The 23,666-nt window shown below is 39.7% G+C and overlaps 1 protein-coding gene across 1 annotated transcript in view; it reads right to left on the reverse strand.

Annotated features, from left to right (window-relative positions):
- Positions 1-23,666, reverse strand: part of LOC126161033 (dynein beta chain, ciliary-like) — a 784,705-nt gene that overhangs the window by 365,335 nt on the left and 395,704 nt on the right. The window contains exon 30 of the mRNA XM_049916954.1: positions 7,918-8,066. Coding sequence (XP_049772911.1) covers positions 7,918-8,066 — 149 coding nt within the window. The remainder of the gene's footprint in view (positions 1-7,917; positions 8,067-23,666) is intronic.

Here is a 23,666-nt window from a genome sequence, read left to right on the forward strand (position 1 = left end):
GAGGCATCATAACCAGTTGCGCCGCGCTGGCCACCCGGATTCTGCCGCTCGTTCTTTGTCCACAGATTTGGTCCGCGGCGGGTTCCAGCCGCGCCTTCCGACTTCGCTGCCGCCTCCAGGGCAGCAGCAGCAGCCGTCGCCGTTACCACGCCGACGGCCCGTCCTGTTGATGCCTCCTGCGCAGCTTCATCCGGGAGCGCCCCAGGTGGTCGCTCCAGCGCCTGCGGTCCCTCTTCAGTCGCCACCGCCTTCGGAGCAGATGGACGTCGACCCCTCAGCCGGGCCGCCATCCCAAGCAGTGGCTGTGCAGCCTGTCCTGCAGCCGCTTTCCTTGGGCACCCCCAAGGAGTATGACACCGCAGCGCCTTGTCCGGCGCCCACTCAGCAGCCGTCGACGCAGCGTCAGGAGACGCTGCCTCTCTTCGTGGGTCCCGACGCCCTGTCGCGTCCAGTACCAGAAGCTGCGCCCATGGTCACAGGCGTGCACCCTGACCTCGGTTTTCAGTCGGTGTTTCCCGAGGCCCCGCGCAGCCAATGCTGGGGTGCGGACCGGGGACTGCCACCGACAACAGTCTCTGCTCCGGTCTCTTCTGCTACGCCTGCGGCCAGACCCCTCCCCCGCCGTCGACGTTCGCCACGTCATTATTCCACGACGGTGCGGCGATTTGGGGGGGAGGAGTGTTATATCCTAGCCAGTAATGCCAACCGAGCCGCGCATAAGCAGCGCCAGCGATACAGGAAATCGCCGCAAGTCTGCGCGCACCACCGCTGGCTTCTGGCTTCTTAAGCGCTGGAGTCGCGAGCGCTAGGACAGTTCTGTATTCGCCGCTCAGTGGTATACTTGCCACCGATTTGTGTACTTGCTAGTCAGTTGTGTGTTCATCGCAGCAGAGTTGTTGTTTGTCATCAGCCTAGCCGCTCCGACTCGAACTAGACAGATTTCTGTAGACACGGAGTTCACTACTGTGTTTCTGTATCTTCGTTAATAAAGATAAGTACCGACTTTTATTTAATCAGAGTGTTTAGGTTTTCATCTTTCTGTTTACTGTTCCAGCGGACCAGTCGGCCCGCTATTAAAAGTGTGGCGGTGACTCCGTAAGCCATTTCTACAGCGAAGTGTTTGTCGCTACGAACGCCGCCACAAAAATTTATTTATTTGTGTTGCACTTTTTACCAAACCAATATTCTGTGGTACGTAAGTAATCCTTCAATGTATGGAATGTATTTCCGAACAGGTACTTTTTAACTACCCTTTCAAATAAGATGTTTTAGCAATTTCTTTAATTTCCTTTAGCAGTTTATTGCTCAGTTTTATACCTCCGTGGAATATGCTGTTTTGAGTTTTATGTTTATACTTTACTGGAAATGTAAATTATGTCCAGATCTTGTTCCATTGTCATGGACAGAGTAGTTAGTGCAGTAATTATCATGTGTATAGCTGATTGGAAAATGTGCTCACATAGTGCAGCTGTAATCTCCAATGTCATGAACAGATCTTTACAATGAGCTCAACTATATCCTTGGTGTAGTGAAGCAGGTTAAATTACTTAATAAAGGCACAGCCTCTGGTCCAGACTGTATATCAGGCAGGTTTCCTTCAGAATGTGATGATACAGTAGCTCCATACTAAGCAATCATATACAACCGTTGACTCATCGAAAGATCCGTAAAGAAAGGAAAGTTGCACAAGTTACACTAGTAATCAAGAAAGGAAAGAGGAGTAATCAACTGAATTACAGACCGATATCTCTAATGTCAATTTGCATTAGGATTTTGGAATGTATAGCATGTGTTTGACACTATTAATTACCTCAAAGAAAACAATATATTGACTAATAGCACAGATTCAGAAAATATCATTCTTGGAAACACAACTAGCTCTTTATTCTCAAGGAGTAATGAGTGCTATCAAAAGGGGACGTCAAATTGATTCCATATTTTTAGATTTCCAGAAGGCTTTTGTGCCATTCCTCTCAAGTGTTTTCTATTCAAACTGCTTGCCTACCGAGTCTCACCACAGTTGTGCGACTATACTTGTGAGCACGTGTCAGGAAGGTCGTAGTAATTAATGAAAAGTCATTGAGTAAAACAGTAGTAATATCTGGCATTCCCCAAAGAAGTTTTATATACCCTCTACTTTCCTGATCTACATAAATGACATGGAAGACAATCTGAGCAGCCCTCTTGGATTGTTTGCAGATGATGCTGTCATTTACTGTCTTGTAAAGTCACCAGAAGATGAAAGCCAATTACAAAATTATTTTTACAAGATACCTGTTTGGTACAATATGCGGAAACTGACTCTAAATATGAAAAGTGTAGTCTTCCAAATGAGTAATAAAAGAAATCTGCTAAATTTTGGTTACACGATAAATTAAAAAAAAAAAAGAAAAAAAAAATAATCTAAAGGCTGTAAATTCAACTAAGTACTTAGGGATTACAATTATAAATAATTTTAATTGGAATGTTGAACCAAAGACTGTAATTTATTGGCAGAACGCTATGAAAATGTAACAAGTGTATTAAAGAGATTGCATACACTATGCTTGTCCGCCCTTTCCTGGAGTATTACTGTGTGGTGGGAATCTGCATAGATGGGACTGATAGAGGACATTGAAAAAGTTCAAAGAACGGCAGCACATTTTGTATTATTGTGAAACTGGGGAGAGAGTGCCACAGACATTACATGTGAATTGGGGTGGCAATCATTAAAAGAAGGACATTTTTCTTTCCAGCAGGATCTTCTCGTGAAATTTCAGTCACCAACATTCTTCTCCGATTGTGAATATATTCTGTTGGCAACCACCTACATAGCGAAAAGTGAGCTTCATGATAAAATAAGAGAAAACAGAGCTCACACAGAAAGATTTAAGAGTTTGGTTTCCTAGCGCCCTGTTCGGGAGTGGAACGCTAGAGAAATAGTTTGAATGTGTTTCGATGAACCGTCTACTAGGCACTTAACTGTGAAATGTAAATGTAGATGTAGATGTACTGCAAGGGCAAGCTGATAAGTACTGCCTCCAAATTTTTTACAGAAAACTCTAAAAGCTTTTTAAATATAAAGAACTTTATTAACATTCTACATTTTTTATTCTTCATGTTTACATATTTATTTCTCAACATAGTCACCATGGCGACTAACACATTCCTCCCGACGAAAGACCAGTTTGTTGACACTGTCACTGTAGAATGTTTTACTTTGTTGACAGAACCACAACCTCACCTCTGCTTGAAGCACTTCATCACTATCAAAATGATGTACTCAAAGGTATTGTTTCAGTTTCGGAAATAGATGAAAATCAGATGGCACCAAGTCAGAACTGTATGGAGGGTGATCAGTGACAGTGAACCCAAGGTATTGCATTGTTGCAGAAGTCACAGTGCTCATGTGCATTCTGGTACTATCATGCTGAAAGAGAGGGTGTTCCACGTATGGATGAACTCTTCGAATTCAAAACTTGATTACAGCATGTTGTTTCTCAAGCACTGATGTTACATTACACACTGCCATGTTACATGCTGCAATTTGGAGTCCTCTAGCAGCAGAGGGTTGCAACTTGCAGCAACAAAGCAGAAAAGTCAACCGAGTAATATGCGTGACATGTAAAACCTCAACTGATAATGAGAACAGAACAAACAATTTGGAGAGATTACTTTTCAGCATGCCCTCACATTCTTATGGTTCTTTTCTGCAGATTGTGTTCATATTTTGTGCATTTCTTCCTCAGAAAAGAATACCATAGCTAAGAATTGACTGAACCTATGAGTAGTATGTAACTACTCATCACAAAGAGGAGGCATTGAGTCACAGACAGGCACAATAAAAAAAGAGTTCTAAGGTCTTAAGCTTTTGGCCACAAGGCCTTCATCAGAAATATAAAGTGTGGGACCACAAAACACACACACACACACACACACACACACACACACAAGCACAACTCACACACAGCCACTGTCTCTGGCCACTGTGGCCTGACTGGAGTAGCACTACAGTTTCTGTACCAATCCCCCCAATTTCTGCCAAATGTGACTACCAGAAGCTACGTTCCTTCAGGATGAAGTCTCTCTGTGCACTGTAACCAACAAAGAGGGTTGGTTCTTCCATTCAGTGATCTATTTTGGCAATCACCCGGTGCCATTTTCCTGACAAACTATTGCAGTCTTCATTGTAACTCTCGAAAGAGGCCCTTATGTGATGCTACCAACCAAGCCACTTGAACCAATGTCATGAACGCAGATCCCGACTTTCCACGTGAGATGGCATTTTACCAGGTTTAATTAACAGCTATGAAATGGTAAATCATTGTTAGATACACCACCAACTACAAATATTGCATCCAAATTAAAATTCTAAAAATGACAATTTAATCATCTTGCACACACAGTACCTGTGGATACACAGTTTTATTCCTGACATCAAACTATAGGAACAGTTTTCTAAAATGTATACAAAGTTGACACACTGTGGCAGTAACAATGAACAGAGTTTGATACAATGCCTCAAGGTTGTACTGTGACCAACAAAAGAATCAAGTGTCACTAGATGTTGAAGTAGGCAGTAATTTGCCTGGAGAAAAGGACTTCAAATGGAATTTGTTTTTAGCTGTAAAAATGATGAAAATTTCACAGAATTTGAAGAGATTCAAAGAAGTTACATAGTTAAAATCATTTCCCATTTCTCCTATGTAGGTAAATAGTAGAGTGGGACTGTGCTGTGAAAGCAAAATGTGTCTGAGAAGACACCTGTCACCCTGACTGTGTTGCTACCATAACTTCTTCGAGTTTCATTACTGAACAACATTGCAAATGTTTGGGGAATAACTTGGTTATAAAGATTAAAAACTGAATATTATTTCTAAAATAATACGAAACAAATCTTCAGTTTGCATATATCTTTCTTTGAGTTCTAACTGAAATCAGAATAATCATTTATGAGTTCTACTGGTACAACAATCACAACAGAGTTATCCTAGAAATCATGTGTAATGCATAAGTATCACCACATATAACTTACCGAATATTTTGCTGGAAGACGCTCTGAGCACTAGCAGCATGAAAAAGAAAAAAATGTTACAAGTCTCCAAAATTTAAATAAAGGAAAGCAAACCTTACAAACAATGGAAGGGGTCATGATCGGGAGGGAGAGAGGGCGGGGTATAAATCTCAGAAGATAAGAAAGCCAAAATCTGGAGTTAATCTCCATTTAAGACGAAAAAATTGCATTACTACATAAAAATTAAAATTATATGAAGATAGACACCACACTCATCTTATAATAAGCCGAAACAGATTTGTACATCTATTATTATTAAAACACAAAGAAATAATTGATGACTATAATTGATGTACAAGTCATACACAGAGGAAAAGGGGCTAAACTCTTTGCCTTTACAAATGTCTGCTTGTGTCTGTGTACGTGCGGATGGATATGTGTAGGTAAGTCTTTCCACTCCCGGGATTGGAATGACTCCTAACCCTCTCCCTTAAAACCCACATCCTTTCGTCTTTCCCTCTCCTTCCCTCTTTCCTGATGAAGCAACCGTTGGTTGCGAAAGCTTGAATTTTGTGTGTATGTTTGTGTTTGTTTGTGTGTCTATCAACGTGCCAGCGCTTTCGTTTGGTAAGTTACATCATCTTTGTTTTTAGATATATTTTTCCCACGTGGAATGTTTCCCTCTATTATATTCAGTTCCTTCTCTAAATCCTCGCACCAACGAAAAAATGGCTGACATCGAAGTAAGTGTCCAAGGAATAGAAAAGCAACTGGAATCACTCAACAGAGGAAAGTCCACTGGACTTGACGGGATACCAATTCGATTCTACACAGAGTACGCGAAAGAACTTGCCCCCCTTCTAAGAGCCGTGTACCGCAAGTCTCTAGAGGAACAGAAGGTTCCAAATGATTGGAAAAGAGCACAGGTAGTCCCAGTCTTCAAGAAGGGTCGTCGAGCAGATGCGCAAAACTATAGACCTATATCTCTGACGTCGATCTGTTGTAGAATTTTAGAACATGTGTTTTGCTCGAGTATCATGTCGTTTTTGGAAACTCAGAATCTACTATGTAGGAATCAACATGGATTCCGGAAACAGCAATCGTGTGAAACCCAACTCGCTTTATTTGTTCATGAGACCCAGAAAATATTAGATACAGGCTCCCAGGTAGATGCTATTTTTCTTGACTTCCGGAAGGCGTTCGATACAGTTCCGCACTGTCGCCTGATAAACAAAGTAAGAGCCTACGGAATATCAGACCAGCTGTGTGGCTGGATTGAAGAGTTTTTAGCAAACAGAACACAGCATGTTGTTCTCAACGGAGAGACGTCTACAGACATTAAAGTAACCTCTGGCATGCCACAGGGGAGTGTTATGGGACCATAGCTTTTCACAATATATATAAATGACCTAGTAGATAGTGTCGGAAGTTCCATGCGGCTTTTCGCGGATGATGCTGTAGTATACAGAGAAGTTGCAGCATTAGAAAATTGTAGCGAAATGCAGGAAGATCTGCAGCGGATAGGCACTTGGTGCAGGGAGTGGCAACTGACCCTTAACATAGACAAATGTAATGTATTGCGAATACATAGAAAGAAGGATCCTTTATTGTATGATTATATGATAGCGGAACAAACACTGGTAGCAGTTACTTCTGTAAAATATCTGGGAGTATGCGTGCGGAATGATTTGAAGTGGAATGATCATATAAAATTAATTGTTGGTAAGGCGGGTACCAGGTTGAGATTCATTGGGAGAGTCCTTAGAAAATGTAGTCCATCAACAAAGGAGGTGGCTTACAAAACACTCGTTCGACCTATACTTGAGTATTGCTCATCAGTGTGGGATCCGTACCAGATCAGGTTGACGGAGGAGATAGAGAAGATCCAAACAAGAGCGGTGCATTTCGTCACAGGGTTATTTGGTAACCGTGATAGCGTTACGGAGATGTTTAACAAACTCAAGTGGCAGACTCTGCAAGAGAGGCGCTCTGCATCGCGGTGTAGCTTGCTCGCCAGGTTTCGAGAGGGTGCGTTTCTGGATGAGGTATCGAATATATTGCTTCCCCCTACTTATACCTCCCGAGGAGATCACGAATGTAAAATTAGAGAGATTAGAGCGCGCACAGAGGCTTTCAGACAGTCGTTCTTCCCGCGAACCATACGCGACTGGAACAGGAAAGGGAGATAATGACAGTGGCACGTAAAGTGCCCTCCGCCACACACCGTTGGGTGGCTTGCGGAGTATAAATGTAGATGTAGATGTAGAATGTATGTAATGAAAAATACGTATGTTTTTACCATCAATATTTTCTGTTCCATGCCATTTCTACTTACTACACCCACATAAGTGGTCATACAACTATGTGAAGCATACCAGAAGGAAGATATTATTGTATACTTTGTGAAAGAACTACACTGAGTTCACTGCAAGTACAGTTTGGCTGCAATTTAATAAAATAATTTTTGATCAATTGTTAAGACAGAAAATGTTAGGAAACAGAAAAACACTGGTTACAAGCAGCATGATATCCTGAATACTTTTTCAATGTTCTTTTATACGCAATGTATGCATATTAATGTCCACAGTTTGTTAATATGTTTACAGTGATGTTCAATATCTTTTCCTGATATACCGCAACTCAAGTGTGAACATTTTCTGATTTATACTTCCTGTTCTCTTGTAAATGAAGGTTCCCTTTCTACTTGAGACCCGCAGTACCTAGGTCTACTTTCTGTTTTTCCTATTCAGTTTTCTCACTCTCCTTTTCCTGCAATGACTAAATATGAAGCAGACAGCTGTTCAGAAAGTTTGACCTGACTGTGTCACAAATTTTGCTCTTTCTCATAAACTAACTTCATTATTATTATTATTATTATTCACAGTGGAGAATACAAATTAGGATTTAAATCAGCTTGTACTGACCTTTGTGGCTGCCATTAGCTGTTCCCAGTGTCGCTCTCTTATTGCGGGATTCTGTAATTCTGTCACAGCCCTGAGAGAGGTCATCAAATTCTTCAGAGTAGCCTCAAGACCTACATAGGCATCCCAGGATCGCATTTCCTTATCGAGACCTATATGAAAAATTATCACAGTACCTTAACATGAAAGTATGTGGGTGTCTGTGAGAAAATACCACACAGGAAAATGAACATGAATTCCTTATTATATAATTATTCTCTTTTCTTTTCCTATTCTATGTGTATACAGGGCTTGGTATTAGAACTGTTAGCGCAATCTGATGTACAAACTGAATTTACTACAATTAATCCCTGTAATACAAGATAAAGTAATAATACTTCCAAGGCAGCATCTTGTTTGCAGCAATGCAGCTGACATGAAGTTCAACTTGCCAATTATAAGGCAGCAAACTCTATAGAGAAATACAAAGTAATGGCAGTCAGAGAAATATGTTCAGTAAGATATAAAACTGTTACATCTAATAACTCATTTAGATGAGTTTTACAATTGAGAAATTTGGTATATGACGTAAATTAAAATGAAAAATACATCATTTAATAAGTAAATAGGTTCCTAACTCTCTACAGAATAATAATAAAAAACAATGAAAGAAAAGTGTGTTCAAAACTGTAAAATTATTACAGTTTCAAAACTGCTTCTGTGAAACATTAACGATTTTCAGATTTGATAAAGACAAACTTCCAGGTGGCATTGATGAAATCTCTGAGAAATTGCCCATAAATGGCATTGTTCTGGGTTCAAGTTTCAGTCCAATATACAGTTTTATGGTAACTCTCTACAAGAAGTGTTACTGTGAGACAAAAAACTAGAGAAATTATTTGTAAGAGAAGGATTCAACATTTTTCTTTCCATAAATAACTTTACAAAACAGTAAACTCTATGAATCTGTCATATCTATAAATAAAGATTTCAGCATAGTAAAATAAGTTACTTATTGTGAGGGAAACATCTGGAGGCAACTTAATTTTTATACTTTATACCATAAGTTCATGAAAGAATAATAAGACTGAAATATTAAAAAAAGTTTGCTTTCTTATTTCAAAGTTGATGATACTAAAAATTTCAATAGGTAGATAATATCTGATTGAACAACTGGCTTTATCACTAAAGAAAAAGATATGTAGTGATTACTTTTCAGACTACATTCTCTTCTAAGCAATTAATTTCTCAGTTTCTCAACTTATAGGTAATCATGGCTACATCTGTACGTGAATATTTTTTTCGACAGAAAATAATAAATGAAAGCTGATCAGATACAATGCCCAACCATTAAAGTGAAGTCATATGACAATGAATTCTGATTTTAGAAATCTGTAGAAGAGAGACAGGCATTTGCAGGAGGACTAGATAAATTATAGTTATTAACTAAGATCCATTAGGAATGATTAATATTTCAGATAAAACCATTAAAATGTTTGGAGGAAGAAGCATGTTTGTCTCTTACTGCACCTTCCTCTCTATCATAAATCAGTTATTATTCTCAGCTTGTAAGAAATATATATTTTGATGGAGAAAGAAAACAATGGAAAATCCATGATGGACTGTAACAACATTATGAAAAGGAATATTTTGATGGAGAAGCTTTTATACATTAACAGTAATTTAACAAGTTCTATTGCAGTCACAACTGCAGCTTCATACTAGTTACAAACATATTCCTACAATGCTGTTTTCAGTAGTAACAACAGTGAACGCAAATATTTTAAAGTGGAAACATGATCTTAAGTATATAGAAAACATCTGTATAACAAGTAAACATTGGATACAATGTGCTTGAGGGAGAAAGTTTACAATCAGTGTCTATCACCTTATGATTTATGACCATGAGATATGTACTTCTGATGTGAATATCATTACAGAATGACAGGTATTCAGTACGCAATGGAGTGATTCATTTTAATGATTACTATGGAACAGAGGAAAACAAATAGATGGTGCAGGGAATACAACTGAGAGGAAGATATAATTATGATTGTAATGAAAATGAAATGGGAATTGCATGACATATGTAGCTAGATGAATGGACGATAGTTGACCAAGGAAGCTCCTTGGCAGGTTGCGAGAGACATGAGAAAACTGAGATTATGATGTAACAGGGTTGATGGATGACATTAGAAAAGCATGCATAAATAACATAATTGTGTACCACCAAGGACCGTGACATCTGTAAGAGATCTTTATCCAGTCATGGATGTCAAATGGCTGATGATGATGTGCCACAGTTTCCACTCAGAAATGAAGTAACATTATAACTACGAAAAAAGTTATTAAGACCATTGAAGAAGTGAGATCCAAGAAGCAAGTTACATAAGGTAATTGGTATTAAGTGTATATAAAAGCTTATAATACAATAAGCATTTGCACCCACTAGCCCCCCCCCCCCCCCTTCCACACAAACAAACAGACACAAACACACCTCTTCTCAAGAAGAAAAGAAAAGTCAGGTCAGTTCCTAACAAAGAAACACACAGGTCCAGAATCTCTAGTTTTATTGTCTTGCTTGAGTATCCTTTTTATTAACTGAATCATCAGACTGTGATTCCTGATTTTGGTGAGTGAAATTTAAATTTTGACTAGGATGTAACTACTGCTCTTTTATTCTGTTTTTAGTTTCTTTTAATTTTTAAAATAAACTTTACATATTTGATAATTCATTAAATTATACAAAAACAAACACAGAAATTCAGTACAAATGTAATGAACTTTCCACTAAAATACATTAATTTTCCTGAAAAATTTTCATAAACTTATAAAATACTCAATTTTCAACCACCAAATTTTCTTATCATTACACTACACCACAGTACGTAGCTACTGATAAGAGTATATGCAAAGCATTATAAATTCAGTTAGACTAATGCTCTGTAGCACTGTGACTACATATGGTGCATTGTCCAAGACAAAACATTTAGGACGAATCACATATTGCAACAGTAACAGAACAAACAACACAGAATTGTGCTACTAAGGAATAAGGGTAATTTGTTTTCTAAGAACTCAGATCACACACAAACAACACAATACACTACAATTTGATCATGTGAGAAAAACATCACATAGAAAAAGAACCAAAATGTTATATAAGCTGCACTTCTCACATTGTATTTAGTTACATGTGTTTTTATATCTAGAAGAAACATGTACCAATGAGCACAAAAAGAGCAAAAAGAGAAAGGCAAAAGAAAATGGAAAATGACTGGCACAACTGTGTGACTTAATAATCAACAAACAACCATAACAATGAAACATAATCAATCAAGACATGTAAAAACCTAAAACTGTAATAAACTCAAAAGAATTTAGAAAAGTGAGACACATAAAATGATAAAAAAGAAATATATAAAATGATAAACAACAAAAAATTAATAGAGGACTATTTATATTTAGAGAAAGCCAAGAGTAAAGAAAAGGAAATAGACATAAAATCTAGAACTTTTACTGCAAGAAGTGTCTTACTGGGCAAAATGAGCACAGTAGGAGAAGATAAATATGTAACAAATATTGGGTGACGATATCGCAGTCAGTAGCTGCATTCTTGTTACATTTCAGTGACGACTGCTTGCAAAGCTGTGTAGAGGAGCAGCCATGTTCACTCAACATGAGTAAAGTAAGCAAAAGGAAAAACTTCTGCTAAAGTACATCTACATCTACATTTATACTCCGCAAGCCACCCAACGGCGTGTGGCGGAGGGCACTTTACATGCCACTGTCATTACCTCCCTTTCCTGTTCCAGTCGCATATGATTCGCGGGAAGAACGACTGTCTGAAAGCCTCCGTGCACGCTCTAATCTCTCTAATTTTACATTCATGATCTCCTCGGGAGGTATAAGTAGGGGGAAGCAATATATTCGATACCTCATCCACAAACGCACCCTCTCGAAACCTGGCGAGGAAGCTACACCGCGATGCAGAGCGCCTCTCTTCCAGAGTCTGCCACTTGAGTTTGTTAAACATCTCCGTAACGCTATCACGGTTACCAAACAACCCTGTGACGAAACGCGCTGCTCTTCTTTGGATCTTCTCTATCTCCTCCGTCAACCTGATCTGGTACGGATCCCACACTGATGAGCAATACTCAAGTATAGGTCGAACGAGTGTTTTGTAAGCCACCTCCTTTGTTGATGGACTACATTTTCTAAGGACTCTCCCAATGAATCTCAACCTGGTACCCGCCTTACCAACAATTAATTTTATATGATCATTCCACTTCAAATCATTCTGCACGCATACTCCCAGATATTTTACAGAAGTAACTGCTACCAGTGTTTGTTCCGCTATCATATAATCATACAATAAAGGATCCTTCTTTCTATGTATTCGCAGTACATTACATTTGTCTATGTTAAGGGTCAGTTGCCACTCCCTGCACCAAGTGCCTATCCGCTGCAGATCTTCCTGCATTTCGCTACAATTTTCTAATGCTGCAACTTCTCTGTATACTACAGCATCATCCGCGAAAAGCCGCATGGAACTTCCGACGCTATCTACTAGGTCATTTATATATATTGTGAAAAGCAATGGTCCCATAACACTCCCCTGTGGCACGCCAGAGGTTACTTTAACGTCTGTAGACGTCTCTCCATTGATAACAACATGCTGTGTTCTGTTTGCTAAAAACTCTTCAATCCAGCCACACAGCTGGTCTGATATTCCGTAGGCACTTACTTTGTTTATCAGGCGACAGTGCGGAACTGTATCGAATGCCTTCCGGAAGACAAGAAAAATAGCATCTACCTGGGAGCCTGTATCTAATATTTTCTGGGTCTCATGAACAAATAAAGCGAGTTTGGTCTCACACGATCACTGTTTCCGGAATCCATGTTGATTCCTACATAGTAGATTCTGGGTTTCCAAAAACGACATGATACTCGAGCAAAAAACATGTTCTAAAATTCTACAACAGATCGACGTCAGAGATATAGGTCTATAGTTTTGTGCATCTGCTCGACTACCCTTCTTGAAGACTGGGACTACCTGTGCTCTTTTCCAATCATTTGGAACCTTCCGTTCCTCTAGAGACTTGCGGTACACGGCTCTTAGAAGGGGGGCAAGTTCTTTCGCGTACTCTGTGTAGAATCGAATTGGTATCCTGTCAGGTCCAGTGGACTTTCCTCTGTTGAGTGATTCCAGTTGCTTTTCTATTCCTTGGACACTTATTTTGATGTCAGCCATTTTTCCGTTTGTGCAAGGATTTAGAGAAAGAACTGCAGTGCGGTCTTCCTCTGTGAAACGGCTTTGGAAAAAGGTGTTTAGTATTTCAGCTTTATGCGTGTCATCCTCTGTTTCAATGCCTTCATCATCCTGGAGTGTCTGGATATGCTGTTTTGAGCCACTTACTGATTTAACGTAAGACCAGAACTTCCTAGGATTTTCTGTCAAGTCGGTACATAGAATTTTACTTTCGAATTCACTGAACGCTTTACGCATAGCCCTCCTTACACTAACTTTGACATCGTTTAGCTTCTGTTTGTCTGAGAGGTTTTGGCTGTGTTTAAACTTGGAGTGAAGCTCTCTTTGCTTCCGCAGTAGTTTCCTAACTTTGTTGTTGTACCACAGTGGGTTTTTCCCGTCCCTCACAGTTTTACTCGGCACGTACCTGTCTAAATTGCATTTTACGATTGCCTTGAACTTTTTCCATAAACACTCAACATTGTCAGTGTCGGAACAGAAATTTTCTTTTTGATCTGTTAGGTAGTCTGAAATCTGCCTTCTATTACTCTTACTAAACAGATAAACCTTCCTCCCTTTTTTTATATTCCTATTAACTTCCATATTCAGGGATGCTGCAACGGCCTTATGATCACTGATTCCCTGTTCTGCACATACAGAGTCGAAAAGTTCGGGTCTGTTTGTTATCAGTAGGTCCAAGATGTTATATCCACGAGTCGGTTCTCTGTTTAATTGCTCGAGGTAATTTTCGGATAGTGCACTCAGTATAATGTTACTCAATGCTCTGTCCCTACCACCCGTCCTAAACATCTAAGTGTCCCAGTCTATATCTGGTAAATTGAAATCTCCACCTAAGACTATAACATGATGAGAAAATTTATGTGAAATGTATTCCAAATTTTCTCTCAGCTGTTCTGTCACTAATGCTGCTGAGTCGGGAGGTCGGTAACACGAACCAATTATTAACCTAGCTCAGTTGTTGAGTGTAACCTCCACCCATAATAATTCACAGGAACTATCCACTTCTACTTCACTACAGGATAAACTACTACTAACAGCGACGAACACTCCACCACCGGTTGCATGCAATCTATCCTTTCTAAACACCGTCTGTACCTTTGTAAAAATTTCGGCAGAATTTATCTCTGGCTTCAGCCAGCTTTCTGTACCTATAACGATTTCAACTTCGGTGCTTTCTATCAGCACTTGAAGTTCCGGTACTTTACCAACACAGCTTCGACAGTTTACAATTACAATACCGATTGCTGCTTGGTCCCCGCATGTCCTGACTTTGCCCCGCACCCGTTGAGGCTGTTGCTCTTTCTGTACTTTCCCAAGGCCATCTAACCTAAAAAACCGCCCAGCCCACGCCACACAACCCCTGCTACCCGTGTAGCCGCTTGTTGCGTGTCGTGGACTCCTGACCTATCCAGCGGAACCTGAAACCCCACCACCCTATGGCGCAAGTCGAGGAATCTGCAGCCCACAGCCGGTACTCACAGCTTTACTTCTGCCAGTACCTCGTCTCCTACCTTACCTTACAGAAGCTCTCCAGCGAACCTTGCAGAACTAGCACTCCTGAAAGAAAGGATATTTCGGAGACATGGCTTAGCCACAGCCTGGGGGATGCTTCCAGAATGAGATTTTCACTCTGCAGCGGAGTGTGCACTGATACCGTCACATCATTACTAGTTGTCCAGATTAAAAATTGAAGTAGCCCACTATCTACAAATCCTGTAAAGTTGAAAAGTGTTTTGAAAAAGTAGAAGAGCTTTAAAGACATTTCAGGCAGCTAGCAATTTAAGCAATTTGGCTGCCTATCCTGTAGAAAGCTTCCTTCGTAAATGCTGCATACTCTTTCGCTCCATAAAACACAGTATCAGAATGGATCACTGACTTCAAAATTTTGACACTTTATCTCAAACCATCAGTTCATCTCTGTTTGAGTCTCAAGTACTTTCAGTTGGACAACTGGCTGATATTCACAAATTTTCAACCTTCTGCAAAGCTTCTTCATCCACAGACAAATTTGTTTCTCAGTATTGTGAGTGTCCTTTAGTAACTGGCCTGGTCTTTTATTCCACAAAGGCAGTGACCACAGCTCTATATTAGCTAATGCATCCTATCATTATTATGATGTTTTAGAAAATTCAATCTCGAGTTTCGCAAACTTAACAATATATGTTGAGTATGCACCTATATGAATTTCCTCTGTATGTTGCAGTCTACTGTACCAAGAGTACATAATAACATTAGTTTCCTCAACTGCATGGTATTTCATAATACTAGTTACAATCCATGACAATGACAGTTTGGCTTCATGGATATGGATTAAATTCCTAGAGCAAGTACAGCAACCAGCAGCTACTTTTAACTTTTTTATGCTAAGATGCCTTTTAGTTTCACCCATCTTCAGTTATATAGTTATGAATAGTATGAATGTATCAAATGAATTTTAAATGTTGCACATACACTGTGCAAAACAACAATTTCTTTAACTGCTATTTCTCCCCAATCTTCACACTAATGTATAATTTACAATTAATGCAGCTTAATTGTAGCTGATTTTAGTATGCAACAAGGAAAAATATAGCAGCTCATTAAAATACTTCTGGGGTAAAGGAGACCACCCACTGAAAAGCATAAGCCTTGAATCGCTGACCACCACACACAAAAAAGGAAACGAAATTTGATAGCTTCCAGTGTTATTCTTTTTTGAACTAAATACACATAGAAAACAAACACACACTAATGACATTTTCAAGTTGCACAGAGATGTAACAAAATTCAGTGAACAAAGTCACATTAATTATAAATATTTAACTGTTTCAAGGCAACTCAAGATGGGTCAAATCCAAAGTGCATCTTGGCATAAATGAAGTGAAAAAAAGTGGCTGGTTGTTGTCTTTCTTCTCATTCTCCATTTTTTGCTTGTGCTTTAAATGTCTTGTTTGTTCAGTGCTTTCTTCTGACAGCAGCAGCAAGTCCATTTTCTTAAAAGCTACCCATTTGCCTTTTAGCCATAATCTCAGTGTTCATCATACCTTTATCTGTGCAATAATTCCTCCTGCACTTCTGTGTCATCTGCAGAAGAGTTACAAGTGATTCACTAGTCTCCATGACAGTGCCCACAACTTTCCTATAATACTGATCACAATTTTTTTATTTGTATCACAAGAAACAAAATTTTCAAAAAGTTTGAGATTCCTAACAAAAATGCACAGCTTTACAGTTTCTGCATGGCATCTTCACATGAGTATTAGAAGAAAGAAGTAGAAGAAGAAGAAAGAAGTAAAGAAGGAAGAAAGAAGAAGAAAAAGAAGAAGATGGGAAAAAACTGAGAGAAATGTGATACTTTAACACTTACACCTGGAAAATATAGTTCTCCATCAGGAGAGGGACAGTAGGCCTTTGGATTCAATAGCTCATCTCAACACACAAAAGAAAGCAATTAGAATTAAGAGAGGTATGTTCAAATAGATCTAGTAGCCATCTGTTCAACATTACAGTACAGGTATTCACACTGGAATTTGTTGTCAAGAGTCTACTTGCGTTTGAAAGTAATACGAATGCTAACAAATATAATGCCAGAAGAAAGAATTATCTTATTTTACCATCAAATAAATTTAACTTTTGCACACAAAGTGAGACACAAGTAATGTAACTTCCTGGCAGATTAAAACTGTGTGCCCGACCGAGACTCAAACTCGGGGCCTTTGCCATTCGTGGGCAAGTGCTCTACCCACTGAGCTACCAAAGCACGACTCACGGCCGGTACTCACAGCTTTACTTCTGCCAGTACCTCGTCTCCTACCTTCCAAACTTTACAGAAGCTCTCCAGCGAACCTTGCAGAACTAGCACTCCTGAAAGAAAGGATATTGCGGAGACATGGCTTAGCCACAGCCTGGGGGATGTTTCCAGAATGAGATTTTCACTCTGCAGCAGAGTGTGCACTGATATGAAACTTCCTGGCAGATTAAAACTGTGTGCCCGATCGAGACTCGAACTCGGGACCTTTGCCTTTCACGGGCAAGTGCTCTACCAACTGAGCTACCGAAGCACGACTCACGGCCGGTACCCACAGCTTTACTACTGCCAGTACCTCGTCTCCTACCTTCCAAACTTTACAGAAGCTCTCCAGCGAACCTTGCAGGACTAGTACTCCTGAAAGAAAGGATATTGCGAAGACATGGCTTAGCCACAGCCTGGGGGTGTTTCCAGAATGAGATTTTCACTCTGCAGCGTATCCTTTCTTTCAGGAGTGCTAGTTCTGCAAGGTTCACAGGAGAGCTTCTGTAAAGTTTGGAAGGTAGGAGACGAGGTACTGGCAGAAGTAAAGCTGCGAGTACCGGCCGTGAGTCGTGCTTCGGTAGCTCAGTTGGTAGAGCACTTGCCCCCGAAAGGCAAAGGTCCCGAGTTTGAGTCTCGGTCGGGCACACAGTTTTAATCTGCCAAGAAGTTTCATATCAGCGCACACTCCGCTGCAGAGTGAAAATCTCATTCTGGAAGCATCCCCAAGGCTGTGGCTAAGCCATGTCACCGCAATATCCTTTCTTTCAGGAGTGCTAGTTCTGCAAGGTTCGCTGGAGAGCTTCTGTAAAGTTTGGAAGGTAGGAGACGAGGTACTAGCAGAAGTAAAGCTGTGAGTACCGGCCGTGAGTCATGCTTCGGTAGCTCAGTTGGTAGAGCACTTGCCCGCGAATGGCAAAGGTCCCGAGTTCGAGTCTCCGTCGGGCACACAGTTTTAATCTGCCAGGAAGTTTCATATCAGCGCACACTCCGCTGCAGAGTGAAAATCTCATTCTGATAAGTAATGTAAATCAAATATGTGACTGGCAGCAACAGCAATTCACATGAAGATCAAAGTTCTTTCATTATAATAAATCCTACAATCAAATGGAGTTCTTGAACGGGAGTAAGCAGTCAATTAATTATAAATTATTTGTTTGTTGCATACTTTTGGTCACATGCAGCCACAACAATTTCTTTAATAGCAAACTATACTGAGTATCACTGCAGCTGTACACAGACATATTTGGGTTCTGTGTAGTTTTTTTAGGCAGAGTGTTAGCTCAAGCCTGAAAAAGAGAAGCAGATCAAAAGCTGTTATAGCGCTTTCTCTTCAAAACATCAGCAAACCGATTTCTTAAATCCAACTATTTGCTTTTTGTTCATGATCTTGATGTTCATCATATCCTTATCTGTGCAGTAATTCCTTCTGCACTACCGTGTCTTTTGCAGTAGACTTATGAGTGCTTCAGTATTCTCCATGGAACTCCATATGACGTTCCCATAACTTTTACTATAACCCCGTTTTTCTCTGTATCACAAGAAATGAAAATTTTGACAATTTTGAGATTCCTTGAAATGAAAGTGCATAGATTATCAGTAAGTACACCTATGCACCACACTATCAGTCAGTAACTGGTGAGTGGTGGTCTTTCTACAGTTTTGTTTATTTTATTTCAAATTTAACTGAACAATTTAAAGAAAATAATTCTTCAAAATATCAAATTTATTTTTAAATTCTCTCTACAAATTTGTAATTAGCACATAAATAGAAATTCAAAATGCTTCATATCTTTTTGAATTTTCATGTACTCAAGGCCAAAATGTGTGCATAATTCCCCCCATGGTTTCCTGAAAAGACATGTCAATCATTTTTCTTGAATTTTCATAACAGTTCCCTTCTCAAGTGAACATACATACATCTGGACTGACTGAATCTCTTTCTCATCAGCAGACTAAATTCATGGTTATGATGCATTGATTACCAAACCATTTGTGATGGGTGGGAGCATTGGCATAAAGCTTATATTCCATTATACATTCATCCACAAAGAAAATCACAAACTCCAAACTACCCTTTCTGCTACCTGATCACTTGTCAATCACAAACAAATCCCATTTGGTAACTGCACGGTATAAAAAAATAAATAAAAAAGTGCAGAAAACAATCAACAAAATCATTTACACAACTGTCCAATTCAAATCACACAGAATGACCTGTAATGTAGTAGTAGTAGTAGTAGTAGTAGTTTTATTTACATTGGTGATGATTGACAGCCCCATGAAAATAGATAAAAGATAAAAATTGCTGAATGCAAATAATTTGGTGTCAGCTGTATCAGGTAAAGATGTTCTACCTGCTGGTGACATATGAGAATCTGTGCCCAATTTAGACTAGAACCTGGATTTCCTTCTTATTGCGAATGGTTGCCTTACCAGAAGGCTATCGATGCCTGGCTCCTGAACTGACCCAAAATTCCATATGGCACACTGTCTAAATCCCTATACTGTAGTCTGCAACAATATTATGAAAAGGAAAGCTGCCACTCACCATATAGCAGAGATGCTGAGTCGCAAATAGGTTACCGAGCGAGGTGGCGCAGTGGTTAGCACACTGGACTCGCATTCGGGAGGACGATGGTTCAATCCCGTCTCCAGCCATCCTGATTTAGGTTTTCCGTGATATCCCTAAATCGTTTCAAGCAAATGCCGGGATGGTTCCTTTGAAAGGGCACGGCCGATATCCTTCCCAATCCTTCCCTAACCCGAGCTTGTGCTCCGTCTCTAATGACCTCGTTGTCGACGGGACGTTAAACACTAACCACCACCACCACCACCAAATGTGTACAACAAAAAGACTGTCACAAACAAAGCTTTCGGCCCATAAGGCCTCTGTCAAAAATAAGACTACAGACACGCACGCGCGCGCGCACACACACACACACACACACACACACACACACACACACACACACAAACACAACTCACACTCACATGACTGCAGTCTCAGGCAACTGTAGCCACTATAATCTTTTACTTTCACCATTGAATGCTTTACAGAAAAGTTAAATAAGAATGACTGGATGAATACTGGGGCTTCCACACTCCACACTCCTAAACACAAGGCCCCTCTGTTTAAACAGTGCAATATCATTTGGTTTGTCCCTACTATACAATATTATTTAACAAGTAACTATTTAATAATGTAAAAGCCTAATGTTACACATTTCTCACACTCAGCCACTGCACATACAATACACACATTGTTTCATAACACTGCACCCAGTATCAGCTGATGTCAAGATGACTATTTTGTGAATGTGTAACTTCCTATTTGCTAGCCTGAAAACCTGAGTCCACATTCCTCTATAATGAGGGAATCATTGAGCTCATAATGAGGGTAAGGTGCTAGTATGATACATTGTACAGTTTTGAAAGTAAGCTCAATATATTTGTAATTTATTAAGGTTTCTATCAGAGCTGAAAATAACATTTTTATTAGTGACAAGTTTCGAACCTTTTGTTCATTTCCCAACCCTTACCTATATTACAAGCTACAATGTTAATAACAAGACACAAAATACAACATTTTCAAACATTTTGTGTGCACAGATTGCAGCAGTGCAATAAATCTTTCGTGGCATATCTGCATTAGTAGTGTTTCACTGTACATAATACATTATGTTTTATATCAGGTCAGTATAAAAATGTTATTTGACTGTTTTATGGTTGTCTTGATACATCCAAAATTTCATACCATCTTGTTCTAGTAAATTCTGACAGGTGTCTTCAGCTGTTTATTCTATGTCCATATGTTCTGTTGTTAGAGATCATTAATGTAGCAACAAAATACATAGAAGCTGAATTGGTAAAAGTCCCAGACATTATCACACTGTTTTTAAATTACTGATATGCAATAAGCTAACTGTTTTACTGATGCATGAATCATTTTTAAGAGTATAAAAAAATGGTATATGTGTGGATGGATATGTGTCTGTGTGCGAGTGTATACCCTTCCTTTTTTCCCCCTAAGGTAAGTCTTTCCGCTCCCGGGACTGGAATGACTCCTTACCCTCTCCCTTAAAACACACATCCTTTCGTCTTTCCCTCTCCTTCCCTCTTTCCTGATGAGGCAACAGTTTGTTGCGAAAGCTTGAATTTTGTGTGTATGTTTGCGTTCGTTTGTGTGTCTGTCGACCTGCCAGCACTTTCATTTGGTAAGTCACATCATCTTGTTTTTAAGTATAAAAAAATTGTTATATTTAAATTCAAAGTATATCTAACTTCATTCCTTTAGCTGCCACATGTAAAATTTTCACAGTACTGTCAGTACCACTCACTGTACATTCTGTGCTTCACAAATGATAGCCAAATGCAGTCTTGTTGCTTGGGCTGATATGTTACTTGTATCTAGTTACAAAATTACAATCAGTTTGCCCTATATAAAATCAACCAAATATTCCACATTGTAATGTTATACACAACACATGCCTCAAACTTTCTTTAATTTTTTTACAGTTTTATGTATTAGTTTATATCTTAATTGACCTGTGGTTCAAAATGCCATTTTGTACCGTTTAGGGAAAGTGTGAGCTAACTTTTTGGTAATACGGCCATAATATTTCAATGCAGGTATGCCACAAAGTTGTAATCTGTGAACACAATCTATGCCCTGTTGTAATCTGTGCACATAAAATGTTTGAAAATTATGTATTTCATGTTTTGCTAAAAACATTGTGTCTCCTAATACAGGTTTTGAGATACAGGTTTTTATATATATATATATATATATATATATATTTAAAAAGGAAGATGATGAGACTTACCCAACAAAAGCGCTGGCAGGTCGATAGACACACAAATAAACACAAACATACACACAAAACTCTAGCTTTCGCAACCAACGGTTGCCTCGTCAGGAAAGAGGGAAGGAGAAGGAAAGACAAAAGGATTGGGTTTTAAGGGAGAGGGTAAGGAGTCATTCCAATCCCGGGAGCGGAAAGACTTACCTTGGGGGAAAAAAGGACAGGTTTACACTCGCACACACACACACACATATCCATCCACACATACACAAGCAGACATTTGTAAAGGCCTTTACAAATGTCTGCTTGTGTATGTGTGGATGGATATGTGTGTGTGTGTGTGCGAGTGTAAACCTGTCCTTTTTTCCCCCAAGGTAAGTCTTTCCGCTCCCGGGATTGGAATGACTCCTTACCCTCTCCCTTAAAACCCAATCCTTTTGTCTTTCCTTCTCCTTCCCTCTTTCCTGACGAGGCAACCGTTGGTTGCGAAAGCTAGAGTTTTGTGTGTATGTTTGTGTTTATTTGTGTGTCTATCGACCTGCCAGCGCTTTTGTTGGGTAAGTCTCATCATCTTTCTTTTTAAATATATTTTTCCCACGTGGAATGTTTCCCTCTATTATATATATATATATATATATATATATATATATATATATATATATATATATATAAAAAAACAAAGATGATGTGACTTACCAAATGAAAGTGCTGGCAGGTCGACAGACACACAAACGAACACAAACATACACACAAAATCCAAGCTTTCGCAACCAACGGTTGCCTCGTCAGGAAAGAGGGAAGGAGAAGGAAAGACAAAAGGATATGGGTTTTAAGGGAGAGGGTAAGGAGTCATGTCTGCTTGTGTCTGTGTATGTGTGGATGGATATGTGTGTGTGTGCGAGTGTATACCTGTCCTTTTTCCCCCTAAGGTAAGTCTTTCCGCTCCCGGGATTGGAATGACTCCTTACCCTCTCCCTTAAAACCCATATCCTTTTGTCTTTCCTTCTCCTTCCCTCTTTCCTGACGAGGCAACCGTTGGTTGCGAAAGCTTGGATTTTGTGTGTATGTTTGTGTGTCTGTCGACCTGCCAGCACTTTCATTTGGTAAGTCACATCATCTTTGTTTTTAAATATATTTTTCCTTCGTGGAATGTTTCCTTCTATTATATATATATATATATATATATATATATATATATATATATATATATATATATCTCCCATGCCACTTTCCTTGATGTTGACCTTCACCTGTCCAATGGCCAGCTTCACACGTCCGTCCACATCAAACCCACCAACAAGCAACAGTACCTCCATTACGACAGCTGCCACCCATTCCACATCAAACGGTCCCTTCCCTACAGCCTAGGTCTTCGTGGCAAACGAATCTGCTCCAGTCCGGAATCCCTGAAGCATTACACCAACAACCTGACAACAGCTTTCGCATCCCGCAACTAACCTCCCGACCTGGTACAGAAGCAAATAACCAGAGCCACTTCCTCATCCTCTCAAACCCAGGACCTCCCACAGAAGAACCACAAAAGTGCCCCACTTGTGACAGGATACTTTCCGGGACTGGATCAGATTCTGAATGTGGCTCTCCAGCAGGGATACGACTTCCTCAAATCCTGCCCTGAAATGAGATCCATCCTTCATGAAATCCTCCCCACTCCACCAAGAGTGTCTTTCCGTCGTCCACCTAACCTTCGTAACCTCTTAGTTCATCCCTATGAAATCCCCAAAAAAACCTTCCCTACCCTCTGGCTCCTACCCTTGTAACCGCCCCCGGTGTAAAACCTGTCCCATGCACCCTCCCACCACCACCTACTCCAGTCCTGTAACCCGGAAGGTGTACACAATCAAAGGCAGAGCCACGTGTGAAAGCACCCACGTGATCTACCAACTGACCTGCCTACACTGTGATGCAT

The sequence above is a fragment of the Schistocerca cancellata genome, chromosome 2 (genome assembly GCF_023864275.1).
Source record: "Schistocerca cancellata isolate TAMUIC-IGC-003103 chromosome 2, iqSchCanc2.1, whole genome shotgun sequence".
In the NCBI taxonomy this organism is placed as follows: Eukaryota; Metazoa; Arthropoda; class Insecta; order Orthoptera; family Acrididae; genus Schistocerca; species Schistocerca cancellata.